General features: G+C 42.0%; 1 protein-coding gene across 8 annotated transcripts in view; it reads right to left on the reverse strand.

The window, feature by feature from the left end:
- STXBP5 (syntaxin binding protein 5) overlaps nt 1-15,182 on the reverse strand; it is a 557,868-nt gene that overhangs the window by 361,454 nt on the left and 181,232 nt on the right. The window contains exon 1 of one of the 8 annotated variants that reach the window (XM_068231994.1): nt 9,974-10,061. The exons of the other annotated variants lie outside the window; for them this stretch is intronic. Within the exon in view, the coding sequence (XP_068088095.1) occupies nt 9,974-9,996 (23 nt within the window). The 5' untranslated portion in view covers nt 9,997-10,061. Of the gene's footprint in view, nt 1-9,973; nt 10,062-15,182 lie in introns of those variants that run through there. 8 annotated transcript variants of the gene reach the window in all.

Consider the following 15,182-nt stretch of genomic DNA (forward strand, 5'->3'; position numbering starts at 1 on the left):
TTATCTCCATGCTCCCATCCAGTGACGGACTAAGCATTACCTTGTACTCATACTGTGCTGCATGATCTGGTCTTTCTTGTATTCCTGTATTGTCATTTTGCTGTGTCACCCCTAAATATTGTCTGTAACCTAAACTAATGTCCAGTGCTGCGTAATATGTTGGCGCTTTATAAATACAAAAAATAAAGAAATATTATAGTTACATAGTTATTTGGGTGGAAAAAAGACATACGTCCATCGAGTTCAACCAGAGAACAAAGTACACCACCAGCCCGCCCCCTCACATACCCCTGTTAATCCAGAGGAAGGCGAAAAACCCTTACAAGGCATGGTCAAATTAGCCCCAAAAGGGAAAAACTCCAGTATACACACAGTACAGACAAAATGTTTGCACACCTTCTCATTCAAAGAGTTTTCTTTATTTTCATGACTATGAACATTGTAGATTCACACTGAAGGCATCCAAACTATGAGTTAACACATGTGGAAGTATAGTACATAACCAAAAAGTGTGAAACAACTGAAAATATTTCATATTCTAGGTCACAGTGATCACAGAATGAAATCCGACAGGAAGTACTGAAATGGTTAAGAAATCAATTTTGAGAAAAAAGGACTTGATTTAGTAAAGCAAGTATGAACAGCGTAGGCAATTTAATTACATGATGTAAAAAAAAAATCAAGTTTGCATTTATGAAAGACTAGGTGAACCTAAGCCCATTAATATAATGAGCTCTAGTCCCTCACAACCCCCCTCCCGCCCCTATGACTGGCGCATGTAAGTGCGCATAGGCACAAATATATCATATACAAGACACACACAGTGATATTTGAGAAGTGAAATTACGTTTATTGGATTTACAGAAAGTGTGCAATAATTGTTTAAATAAAATTAGGCAGGTGCATAAACTTGGGCATATTATTAATTTTGTCATTTTAGAACTAATTATTGGAACTCAAATTGGCTTGGTAAGCTCATTGACCCCTGACCTACATACACAGGTGAATCCAATTATGAGAAATAGTATTTAAGGGTGGTCAATTCTAAGTTTCCCTCCCCTTTTAATTTTCTCTGAAGGAGTAGCAACATGGGGTTCTCAAAACAACTCTCAAATGACCTGAATACAAAGATTGTTCACCATCAAGGGGAAGGATACAGAAAGCTGTCGCAGAGATCTCAGCTGTCTGTTTCCATAGTAAGGAACATATTGAGGAAATGGAAGACCACTGTCAGGATCTCTCCTGTAGCATGTTCTGTCACTTGCAGTGGAGCTGCAACTGGGCAGTTCTGGCTTGTCTGCTTGCATTTGGTTGCGCATTCGCAGTAAATCTTATTGTCATTTGCAATCACTCTGCATTTCAGAGTAGTACAGGATGCGGTCAGGATTCCTCCTATGGTTTGCTGCAATTTAACTGCAGCCAGATAGCCCTGGATTTCCTGCATGCATGTTGTTGCATAGTACTGCATGCACTTGTTATGATAAGTCTTTCAGCTAGCAAATGGTATTCAAGCCAGCTCAGGATTGAATAATTACCATTCAGCTGTGTGGAAATTTGCATACCTGCATCCATTGGCTGATGCAGGCATAAAAGTGTGCCTCCCATTTCAGACTCCACCCGACATAGCGTTCAGCTCTCCGAGTTGTCGTTTGGTCTATGCTGTGAAAGTTATTGTAAAAATGTATAATGCCTTGCTCTGTATTTTCATGTCTGCTGGATGTTTGACCTGCGAGGGTCAGTGAAGTCCTGATCCTTATAGTTTGGATTCTGCCAGCACCACGTTGGTGACTGGTAGTATTCCTTCTAGCCTTGTTCTTGCCCTGTTCTTGAGGACGAACTATAGCAGCGGTTGCCATTAGTTTCGCTCCTACCCGTTAGTCTTGTCTATCTCAGTGTGAATGTTGCCGTTGCTGAAACAGCGACTAGATTGGCTGAGCATTCCGTCTGTCTGTTGTCTGTCTTGTTAATTGTCATTACTTGTGCTTTAGCTAGTGAGTTATTTTAGAGCTACATTTCATATATTGCGCATCAGCACGATACATATGTACTCTAGTCAGTCAGTATTGTATTATTTGTAATATTGTATATTGTGTTGTGTACCGACCTTTGCCTGCCTCTCGACTACGAATCTGCCTAATCCTTCCAATACGACTGACATCAGTATTAACGTGTATGACCCAAGCCTGTTACCGACTACGTCTGTTGTGTATTGTGTCACATAGCATCTAGCCTGATAGGCGGCCCAGAGCTGCAGTTGCTCTGGGCAATCTTGCTCCCTTGTTCATTACTCCTGTGTCCATCTGTGGAGCCTCTTCCATTATCCAGCTACTTAGCCTTATTGCGCTGGGTGGTCAAAATATGCCCCCCCCCCCCCTTCCCCCAGCATTACAACCACAGGCTCAGTTCAAGTTAAGGCTCAAAGTGGCAGACAAAGAAAAATCTCGGATAGACAGAAGCAACAAATAATGAAAACAGTCAGAGTCAACCCGTAGACCACCACCAAAGACCTACAAAATCATCTTGCTGCAGAAGGAGTCACCCATTCGGCGCACTTTATACAAGGAAATGCTGTATGCAAGAGTGATGCAGAGGAAGCCCACAGCACAAACAGAGCCACTTAAAGAGAGTCTGAAGCGAGAATAAATCTCGCTTCAGACCTCATAAATAGCAGGGGCACGTGTGCCCCTGCTAAAACGCCACTATAGCGCGGCTTAACGGGGGTCCCTTCACCCCCAAATCCCCCTCGATACACCCGGGGAGCGCTTCCTGGTTGGGGCAGGGCTAACCGCCGCAGCCCTGCCCCACGCGCGTCTGTCAGCGCGTATCTCTGCCTCTCCCCCGCCCCTCTCAGTCTTCCTTCACTGAGAGGGGCGGGGGAGAGGCGGCGATGCGCCGCTGACAGACGCGACTGGAGGCAGGGCTGCAGCCGTTAGCCCTGCCTCCAGGAAGGGAAATTCTGCGACCTTTCTACGACACACTTTTGCGGGGGGTGGGTTGGGGGTGAAGGGACCCCCGTTTAGCCGCGGGATAGCGGCGTTTTAGCAGGGGCACACGTGCCCCTGCTATTTATGAGCTCTGAAGCGAGATTTATTCTCGCTTCAGAGTCTCTTTAAGGTATGCTAAAGAACATTTGGACAAGCCAGCTTCATTTTGAAATAGGGTGATGTGCACTGATGAAACTAAAATTGAGTTCTTTGGGAATAACAAGGGGCGTTATGCATGGAGGAAAAACAATACAGCATTCCAAGAAAAACACCTGCTACCTAGTAAAATATGGTGATGGTTCCATCATGCTGTGGGGCTGTGTGGCCAGAGCAGGGACTGGGAATCTTGTCAAAGTTGAGGAAAGCATGGATTCCACTCAGCATCAGCATTCTGGAGACCAATGTCCAAGAATCAGCGCTGAAGCTGTGCTGGGGTAAGGATCTTTCAACAAGACAATGACCCTAAACACTGCTCAAAATCTACTAAGGCATTCATGCAGAGGAACAAGTATAACGTTATGGAATGGCCATCTCAGTCCCCAGACCTGAATATAATTGAATATCTGTGGTGTGAGTTAAAGATAGCTGTCCATGCTCGGAAGCCATCAAACCTGAATGAACTAGAGATGTGTGAAGAGGAATGGTCCAAAATACCTTCAACCAGAATCCAGACTCTGATTGGAACCAACAGGAAGCGTTAAGAGGCTGTCATTTCTGCAAAAGGAGGATCTACTAAATATTGATTTCATTTCAGTGGTGTTCAAATTTATGCACATGCCTTATGCACTTCTCAAATACCAATGTGTGTCTCTCCTATATGATATAACTGACATTTTTTTATCGTAACAACGATTTATACAGGAAAATCATGACAATTAACAAGGTTGCCCAAACTTTCGCATCCCACTGTAGGATAGCCTGCAGGCATGTTATAAAGCATATTTGCCACCTATTTGCCTGCCACAAGTCAAGGCTGTGCATACCCCAGCTAATTGTGTGCAATGCTGCTTAGTATGAGGTAGATTCACTAAGCTTAAAAACCACTTCCGAATGCTGCACATGGTTGTGCTGCATAGTGTGCGTTTTTTAGTTACGTAAGCTGTTTACATAGTAACGATCGCTCCTTTAACTACCGAGTGCTGTGGAGTAGCGCAACTGCGATACTTCACTAGTGCGGCCGCTACTATGTTAATTAACATAGTAGCGGCCGGATTACTGAAGTATTGAGATCAGGATACGTCACAGCACCCAGCAGTTAAAAACGCACATGTTACGATGTAAACAAGCGCACATAACTAAGGAATGCACACTACGCAGCATGATCACGTGTATCGCTCAGAAGTGGTTTTTAACTCGCACTGCTGCAGCAGCCCTATTTAGTGACTCTACCTCTATATATTTTATATTAGTAAGCATGAACTCTGGCTCAGAACAGAAGGAAAACAGCGAAATGCACCCTGTATGTATTTAGAGTGTTTAGCCCATCGAAATTTCCCCTCATCTGTGATTAATCTCCACTGTAAATTGATCTCTTCAGCTGTGACAGCTCAGGAATCTCCTCTGCCATGGCAGAGCTGCCAATTTGTAAACGCAGGATGTTTATCCTATGTCTGCTTTCATGAAAGCAGGAAGTAGAAACAGTGCAGATTTATTGTAAGATTTGTATCAGCTGTAACAAAGAAATGTTTTTCTTTAAAGGTTATTATGCTATTGGGTATCTTTAAGGTCGCATTCACAGTGGGACGTTATGGTCGCGCGATATAAAGTCTTATAACGCAGCTTACCGCACTGCATGCTAATCCTATGGGCCAGTCACAGTGCGACGTTAAAGTCGCATTAGAAAAAAAAAATGTGATGTGGTAACTCACTGCTTGCAGTGCGTTACCTCTTAATCACTTAAGGACTGCAGTCTTAAAACCCCTTAAGGACAAGGACACTTTTTTTCCATTCAGACCAATGCAGCTTTAACGGTTTATTGCTCAGTCATACAACCTACTATCTAATTCTAAATGAATTTTACCTCCTTTTCTTGTCACTAATACAGCTTTCTTTTGGTGCTATTTGATTGCTGTTGTGATTTTTAGTTTTTATTATATTCATCAAAAGAGACATGAATTTTGTCAAAAAAATGATTTTTTTTTTACTTTCTGTGCTGACATTTTTGAAATAAAGTAAAATTTCTATATACATTTTTGTCCAAATTTATTGCGCTACATATCTGATAAAAAAAAAAAAAATCCAATAAGTGTATATTTATTGGTTTGGGTAAAAGTTATAGCGTTTACAAACTATGGTGCAAAAAGTGAATTTTCCCATTTTGAAGCATCTCTGACTTTTTTGAGTACCGGTCATGATTCATGAGGTGCTAGAATTCCAGGATAGTATAAATACCCCCCCAAATGACCTCATTTTGGAAAGAAGACATCCCAAAGTATTCACTAAGAGGCATGGTGAGTTCATAGAAGATTTTATTTTTTGTCACAAGTTAGCAGAAAATGACACTTTGTGACAAAAAAATAAAAAATAAAAAGTTTTCATTTCTGCTAACTTGTGACAAAAAAAATGAAATCTGCCACGGACTCACCATGCCCCTCTCAGAATACTTTGGGATGTCTACTTTCCAAAATGGGGTCATTCGTGGGGTGTGTTTACTGTCCTGGCATTTTGGGGGGTGCTAAATTGTAAGCACCCCTGTGAAGCCTAAAGGTGCTCATAGGACTTTGGGCACCTTAGCGCACCTAGGCTGCAAAAAAAGTGTCACACGTGGTATCGCTGTACTCTGGAGAAATAGTATAATGTGTTTTGGGGTGTATTTTTACACATACCAATGCTGGGTGGGAGAAATCTCTCTGTAAATGAGTTTGTAAATCGACAATTGTGTGTAAAAAAAAAAAAAAAAAAATCAAGCTCATTTACAGAGAGATTTCTCCCACCCAGCATTGGTATGTGTAAAAATACACCCCAAAACACATTATACTATTTCTCCAGAGTACAGCGATACCACATGTGATACTTTATTGCAGCCTAGGCAGCTAAGTGGCTCAACGTCCTATGAGTACCTTTAGGATTTCACAGGTCATTTTGAGGCATTTGGTTTCTAGACTACTCCTCACGGTTCAGGGCCCCTGAAATGCCAGGGCAGTATAGGAACCCCAAAAGTGACCTCATTTTAGAAAGAAGACACCCCAAGGTATTCCATTAGGAGTATGGCGAGTACATAGAACATTTTATTTTTTGTCAAGTTAGCGGAAATTGATTTTTATTGGGTTTTTTTTCACAAAGTGTCATTTTCCACTAACTTGTGACAAAAAATGTAATCTTCTATGAACTCAACATACACCTAACGGAATACCTTGGGGTGTCTTCTTTCTAAAATGGGGCCACTTGTGGGGTTCCTATACTGCCCTGGTATTTTAGGGGCCCAAAACTGTGAGGAGTAGTCTGGAAACCAAATGCCTCAAAATGGCTGTTCAGGGGTATAAGCATTTGCAAATTTTGATGACAGGTGGTCTATGAGGGGCCGAATTTTGTGGAACCGTTCATAAGCAGGGTGGCCGATTAGATGACAGGTTGTATTGGCACTGAGGTGCAGGAAGCGCAGGATGTTCTCAAATCGTGACCTGGACATGGCAGCAGAGAACATGGGCATGTGATGTATTGGGTGCGTAGACCAATAAGACTGCATTACAATCTTTTTGACTAGACCCATGTTAAGGAGAAGGCCCCAAAAAATGTTACGTTCGGAAACTTGGAGTGGTTTCCACCGAAAAGGCTGGGCATGGTGGCATTTTGGATTGGTGGCTGCGTATTGTGTGGCATAACAGTTGGTCTTAGCCACAATTAAGTCATAGAGACCAGCAGTGATCAGAAAAAAAATTCTGTCACTGCGGTGGGGCGGGTGAGGGTTTGGCCGGGTGATCAGAAGCCTGCAGGGGGCAGATTAGGGCCTGATCTGATGGATAGGAGTGCTAGGGGGTGACAAGTGGTGACAGGAGGAGATTGATGGGTGTCTCAGGGGGTGATTAGAGGGGGGAATACAGGCAAGCAATGCACTGGGGAGGTGATCGGAAGGGAGTTTGAGGGGGATCTGAGGGTTTGGCCGAGTGATTAGGAGCCCCCACGAGGCAAATTAGGGCCTGATCTGATGGGTAGGTGTGCTAGGGGGTGACAGGTGGTGACAGGAGGTGATTGATGGGTGTCTCAGGGTGTGATTAGAGGGGAGAACAGATGTAAATAATGCACTGGGGAGGCAGCCAGGGGGGGGGGGGGGGGTCTGATAGCGATCTGAGAGTGTGGGCAGGTAATTGGGTACCCGCAAGGGGCAGATTAGGGTCTGATCTGATGGGTAGCAGTGACAGGTGGTGACAGGGTGATTGATTAGGTGATCAGGGTGTGATTAGAGGGGAGAATAAATGCAAGCAATGCACTGGCGAGGTGATCAGGGGGGGTCTGAGGGCGATCTGAGGGTGTGGGCGGGTGATTGGGTGCCCGCAAGGGGCAGATGAGGGTCTGATCTGATGGGTATGATGGGTAGCAGTGACAGGTGGCAACAGGGGGTGATTGATGGGTGATTAGAGGGGAGAACAGATGTAAACAATGCACTTGGGGGGTGATCTAAGGGTGGATCTGCGGGCGATCTGAGGGTGTGGGCGGGTGATCAGGTGCCTGCAAGGGGCAGGTTAGGGTCTGATCTGATGGGTGGCAGTGACAGGTGGTGACAGGGGGTGATTGACAGGTGATCAGTGGGCGATTACAGGGGAGAATAGATGTGTACAGGGGGGGGGGGTTCTGAGGGTGTGGGCGGGTGATCAGGAGCTTACTAGGGGGGCTGCCTCCTGCCCTGGTGGTCCCTCGATCACTGTGACCACCAGGGCAGAAGGCAGCCTGTATAATACACTTTGTATACATTACAAAGTGTATTATACACTTTGTAGCGGCAAATTCGGGGGTTAACAACCCGCCAGCGCTTTTAAACAGCCGGCGGGTTGATGTCATGGGTGGGCGGAGCCTAATGCCGGCGGATGCGCGCTTCTATGTGCGCGATCCCCGGCTACTTAGTCCCCAAGGTACCGATGCCTATGGGCGTTAGGCGGTCCTGGGGGTGCCACTTCGCCGACGCCCATAGGTAGTGGGCGGTCGGCAAGTGGTTAACGCAGACACGTTGCGACTTTAACGTCGCATTAAACAGCAATGTCCCACTGTGAATACAGACTTAGTGCAGAAAAGAATTTCTGAGTTCAGGTCCGCTTTAAAGCGAACCTGAGGAGAAAATAAACTAGTAAGATAACTGTAGCTATACAGTAAACATAATCCTAAATGGGACTTTGCCAGAATTCTGTGTATTTTGGGGGGTTTAGACGTTAATAATGTAATGTGTGACTGTGGTTTTCAATGTTCATTCAGCTCCCATAAAGAGTATTGAAAACCTACTAAACTTAGCAAGTGGACCCCACAGCTGACCGACCAAAAGCTGGTTCAAAGGAGGCTGCTATTATCAGCAGGGAGAACACTTCGTCAGAAGCAGCAGGAAAAGAGGCGCCCAATATATATAAAACACTTTAAAATCAATAAAATAAAGAAGGTTGAGGTGGCTTACCTCATAGACGACAAACTAACTTAATAAAGGAAGTTTAATGGTTAATTAAGCATTTTTGCTTAAATATCCATTAAACTTCCTTAATTAAGTGAATTTGTCCTCTATGAGGTAAGCCACCTCAACCTTTATTTTATTGATTTTAAAGTGTTTTATATATATTGGGCGCCTCTTTTCCTTTGCTGTACCCTACTCCCCCCCCCCCTATTCAGGGGGGGGGGGGGCCTTGAGCACCTGTTTTGGGTGCGCAAAGTTTATTTTGCTAAGAGAGCGACCGAGTCCAGGACCGCTGGCAGACCAGAGTGGAGTCAGGTGTAATACACTCCACGTGCCTGAAGTGGTCGGTTGCCCTTAGCGCAAACCACCTTTGTCAGTACCCTTTTTTCAGAAGTACTTTTGATACTCAATACTTGTGACAAAATGCACTATTTGGGCTCCCGTTTGCCTTTGTCTTTTTCTTCCAGTACTGTACTTCGTCAGAAGAGCAGTAACCTCTCCTCTGCCAAACACTAACCTCTTTTCTCTGATTGCCCAACACTAGCTTCTCCTCTGCCCAACACTAATGTCTCCTCTCTGATGCCAACAACATGTAAATCTGGAAAACGGGCAAACACTGACTAAGGGCTGGTGCACACCAAGAGCCGTTCTGAGCGTTTTTAAAAAACGCTTGCAGGGTGAAAACTGCTTGGCTAATGTGAATGGGATGGTGCACGCCAACGCAGTTTGTTTTTTCCTCACATGCAAACTCGTGTCCTGCAGCAGTTTTGAGATTTGTAAGGCGTTTCTGCCTCAATTTAAAGTATAGGAAAGTAGAAAAATGCTAGATCAGAGCGGTTTTCCAAGCGTTTTTGTTACAGAAGCTGTTAAGTTACAGCTTTACTGTAACAAAATATAAAATCTGCTACACAAAAACTCTCCAAAAACTGCTAAACATGTTTAGAAAATCACTCTAAACGTGCCTAGAAACGCTCTGAAAAACAGCTTAAAAAATCACTAGCGTTTGTGGACTCGCTAGCGGTTTTTGATGTGCACTGGCCCTAAATCAACTTTATTAATTAAGTTATTCTCAGCACAGTAGTTCTTTAATACACAATACAAGGAAAAATTATGGGTGATGGGTTACAATAAAGATTTCCACACATAAGCAGTATATTTGGTTTCTTAAACTAAAAATGGGATCTTACTGCTTACGTGTGAAAATATACAGTTTATCCCATCAACCATAATTTTTTTCCTTGTATTGTGTATTACACGACTACTGTCCTGGAAATAATCTAATTAAAGAGGAACCATCGCGAAAATGTTAACATTTAAAAACACATACAAATAAGTAGTATGTTTCTTCCAAAGTAAAATTAACCATAAATTACTTTTCTTCTATGTTGCTGTCACTTACAGTAGGCAGTAGAAATCTGACATTACCGACAGATTTTGGCTAGTCCATCTTTCTATAGGGGATTCTCAGCATGGCCTTTATTCTTTACTAAGACACTTCCTGAAAAAGATTTATACAAAGATGCTGGCCAGCCTCCCTGCACGCTGCACACTATTTTGGCAGTTGGACGGAGCAACTGCCATTAACTAAGTGCTTTTAAAGAAAGCCTGAACTGAAAATTAAAAAAGTCAAAATAAGCATACACAAGTCATACTTACCTCCTCAGTGTCTTTCTCCTGTCTCGCGCCCTGTTTGTTCACTGTGATCAAGGGAATTTTCTGTCCTCCATTTTGAAAATGTCCATTACCCATAACCGCTTTCTGGTCAGCACACAGTTAAACTGTAACATCGCCCACACTTGATCCATAGGGAAAAAATGGACATTACCTGGTACATCAGTTTTCCTCTCAGCTATAACTGACAGCAACTGATATTTTACTGACAGCAACTGATATATTTTAGATCTGACAAAATATTGTCAGAACTGGAAGGGATTATTGTCAGAAGAAAATGGTGAGCTTCTGAGAGGAACTGATGGCAAGGTAACTATGTAATGTTCATTTGAAGTTACCTCATGTGTATATTTTAAATATTTTTACTCAGTACAGGTTCTCATTAAAAAAATAAAGAAAACCCTGAGAACCCCCTATGAGAAGCTGGGCTAGTCCAAAATCTGTCGGTAATGTCAGATTTCTACTACTTACTGTGAGTGACAGCAACATAGGAGAAAAAGTAATTTATGGCTCATTTTACTCTAAGAGAAACGTACTTCTTATTTGTATGTGTTTTAAATTTTAAGATTTTCGCGACAAGTTCCTCTTTAATACAACTGCTTATTTTGTTTTACAAAATAATTTAGTCAGTGTTTTCCCATTGTACAATTTTTCCTCACCCTGATGTACATTCAGACTTGAACAGCCATCACGATTTCCTTTAAAAAAAAAAAAAAAAAAAAAAAGGTTCTGGATTCAGGATTAATGCCAAACAGTTTTTTTTACCTTGACTTTGAGCACGACCACCCAGCCCCTCTGCCATTTACCTATCAGGAGTACCTATTCTGCTGCCAGTCACTTAATTAGTTAACATCGAGAGCCAACAAGCTTCCCTGCTTCGTGCAGCTGATTACTCATGTAGGAAAAAGAAAATACCAGAACTAACTATTCAGAAACCGAGTACACATGCTAGGATAGAAGTTTTAGTTTGTGCTTACGGTGTACTTTTGTAAACTCATGGCAGTCCGAAAAAACATTTTTTTATTAAATTTCAAAAGCATTTGTGTAACGGTTTTCAGCAAATTCTTAGCCAGTGTGGATTTTCACTAACCCCCTTCTTTCCAACATACTAGGCTGCTGGTTTTGTTTACCATTCACAGGGGATGATTAATCAAGTTCCGTAATTGATTGCTAGGAACATTCAGGCCGTAACTCCCATTGACTTGAGTGGGAATTATGGTTGATTTGGCCACATTAATCCAATATGCAGCTTGATGAATTACTCACTCAAGGAAAGTAGAACAAATTAAAGGAAGTCTTCCAGCATAAACTTTAATTTTAACATGTCCTATGCAGTTTAAAACACTGTGCTCAATAAATTGGGAAATAAAAGCATTTAAAATGCTTAACTATGTTGAGGAGACAACTAAATTGCAGGCAAAAAAAAAAAAAAGTTAATCATAGACAATTTTATGAGCCATGAGATTTTTAGTTACAATAATATATTTATTCAGATGTATAAGAAAGAGAACAGTAAAATGTGAAGCATACAAGTACATTAAGTAGCTAGCATTGGTACATGCAAAAACAGAACTCAACTCACTGCAGGTAACCCAACTGTACTCTACAGTATATAAAAGGATCAAGCATATAACAGTATGATCATTCATATACACAACAAAGCATTATACAATAACGAGGTCTTGGAAATTATGGTATTGTGGAGGATACAAATGTTAACATATAGGGAAAATAGTGCAAGCATTTGGCTTAATTTAGTGGACATCAGAGGTACCCCTTTCCAGAATCTATGTCTCCAATGTTTTTTGAATGTGGTCCAATTTGTCATCAATCCTAGCATCAATTCTATGTAGGACATGTGAGTACAAGAGCCACCACTGACAAGCAGCAGCCACTGATTAGCAGCCAGCACTGTGCCAGCAACAACCACATCTTATCAGTTGTCACTATGCCTGCAGCAGTACCAGCCACTGATTAGCAGCCACTTCTGTGCCAACAACAGTGTGTCACAGAGATGTGACTGTTTGATGTGATGTCACTACTTGAAAAGGGTTGGGAACCACATCCCTAAGGGTACATTTCCATATAGCGCACTTTCATGCGCGCTTATGGAAACGCAATTGCAGGGACAGCAGACAGTGCATAGTATTCAAAATCTATTGGCCCTCATGTAACACGGAGGTGGTAAAATTGGTCAGTCATTGATAAATCAAAATTGGATTTGTGTATGTTATACTTACAGGCCGCAGCTCTGTGGATGGCATCCCCCCACGCTGCTGCTGGCCGTGGTTTGTTGACTGTGGCTAAGGGGTGCGCACTGGCGTCGGGCTTAGAGTACGCATGTGCAAAGTCTTGTCGACCGATTGTACTCAAACACAGATATCCAAACTGTCAGTGTTGTTCGTTTTGACAGTTGAGTGGCTATCCAGCCTTCCTGCTTTGATTCTAATTTCGGTTTTGACTCGGCCTGCCTCTGACGGTCCTCGACCTCGATCTGTTCCCCTGGTTTGACTCGGATTGTGACCTGGATACTGATATTTTCTGCTGCCTGCCCCTGACTCAGATTGTGACCTGAATTCTGATACCTTCTCTGATCCGATTTACAGAAGTCTCCACAGTGAGGTGTCGTTCTCCCGACCACTTCCTGAGGCTATCCCAGTTGTGACCTGGCGGGCACTAGGCTGCAAAGCCCATCATCCCTTGCGGGGTGTGCTGGCCAGTGGTCACTTTGATCCAACATCTGGGTAACCCCTTAGTCTTAGTGGAAGGGTTAACAGTGTAGAAGTGGAAGACCTTACAGTGTAAAAGGCTTTATCAACTAAATTTAGATAGAAGAACAATTAGCAACCTGGATTGCTGTGTCCATGGACAGATAAGTCTGCATAAAAATATGAAAAAAAAACAAAAAAAAAAAAACAACCATTCCATACCCTTTTTTTCACGTCATTTAAGTTATTCTTAGAACTCAAAATAGTGTGGTTAATTTACTGAAACCAGTGGAGAAATGTTTGCTGTAGGTCTGCTTTTGAATATTATTAGGCAATACAGCCAACCTGTAAGATTATCATCTCACCTGTAACTTGTAAACTATAACTGCAGAGAGAGACCATAAACAAATGCACAGTGCTTATTAGCACATGGAAAAGGATTACAGTTCTCATCAGGGGTTGTTTTATGGACAGTTGGGCTTCTTTAATTGACTATTTTAATACATAATTTTTGTCTTCTAATACAGTATAAAGCCTTTACAATAGAAAAATGACAAGGTGCTTTTTACCTTCACCAGTAATTTGCCTCCTGGGATTTCTATAACAAGGGGATTGAAACATTACATTTCCTTTTAAAATTCCTCTTTAAAATACAAAACTTTTTTTGGGAGGGGCTAAACATAGCATGCTCTCATTTTATTTTAAATATATTATGAATCACAGTGCCTTGTGAACTTGGACAGATAACGATAGCATCCAAAGACTGGAAGCAAATCATTGCCTAACTTGTCAAGACATTAAAGTATGGTATGTAGAGTAGGAATAGAACATTTACTTCACTGTTAAAATATTTCTGTTCCCATAGCTAACATATTCTGTAAAAATGAACAATCTCAATATACCAACACTGAGCAAATCTATAAACACATAAAAAGATATCAATAAAAGAGTGGCAAAAGGTTAAGGTCAATGGACACAATTCACTAAGCTTATCTCCTGTCTTTAATAGTTTAGCCCCTAGTGGCAGCAGCTCTAACAGTTATGGACTGTTTTTATTGTTACCATAGTGATAAATCATTTAGTATTCATTAAAGTGGACCCAAATTAAAAATACAAGATTTCAGAAATAAAATCTATTTTCTAAATTATAATAATAAATAGCAGCCTTTTTTCAGCTGCATGATGACAAATCTAAAATATTTTACATTTATTAGAGGAACCTATCCCTTCCTTTCAAATTGCCGGGATTTTTCCGGCAAACTGGTGGAGTAGATGGTGTCCGGCAATGGAGGAATTGCTAATGGCTGCCCCCAGTATAATCCTAGCTATGAAAAGAGAAGGGTGAAAAGCATGCACTGAAATGATCATAGGTTTGAAGGAGTGTTTATTTATATTTGTATGTGTCAGAGTGGTGCAACTAAATATTTCTAATTAAAAAAAATTTTGGTTTGGGTCCGCTTTAAGTAATATACCACATGCAATCCTCAAATTAATGATTCTGTCCTTAAATTAAGGAGTGCTAAGAAGTTAATGATTGAATACTTAAATTAACAATTGAATCCTAAACTTAAAGACAAAATATTCATTCATAGAGAGGAATGCAAATGATGACAACTCTAAAGTGTGTGAATAATTATCACCTGGCCTGAGCTGTCGTTAAGTGTAGTGTGTAGTGTTACTAGAGACTGCTTTTAGTGTTTTATGCAAAAGGTGGCTCACACAGACACTGCCTCTTTCTCTCTCTCTCTCTACATCTCTGGCTGTAGTAGTCCTGGTGGAGGAGTCAGCAGGAGTGGTGAAGCTAAATCCTGCCTGCAAGTACTCCTCCCCTCCCTATCTACTGCATGTAAAGGTGTGTAAACGCCTCTTGATTTTATGTTGCTTATCAGGAATCCCCTAGGGTGACATCGCTGGCCGGCTTATACAGCTATGTAGCTGACAAAGTAAGTGTTCTGTTGCTATGCAGGGAGAGGTGGGGTGGAGGGACGATGGAGTGGTGCATGCATGACATCACGTGGCCGAGTGAGTTGATATGCCGGGCAGAATGCTCGCGAGTTGGGGGGTCAACAGCCGCTGTACATACGCCCGACAGTTGGCTCAGGCGGTCATTATCAACCACATTAGCCAGGCATGTCTATGTGCATTAAAGTGGTCTGAAACTGACATTCAATAAAAATGCATTTTTCTACTTTATTATTCATACAGTTATCATATTTGCTTTTGTGCGCA

The sequence above is a fragment of the Hyperolius riggenbachi genome, chromosome 4, assembly GCF_040937935.1.
Source record: "Hyperolius riggenbachi isolate aHypRig1 chromosome 4, aHypRig1.pri, whole genome shotgun sequence".
In the NCBI taxonomy this organism is placed as follows: Eukaryota; Metazoa; Chordata; class Amphibia; order Anura; family Hyperoliidae; genus Hyperolius; species Hyperolius riggenbachi.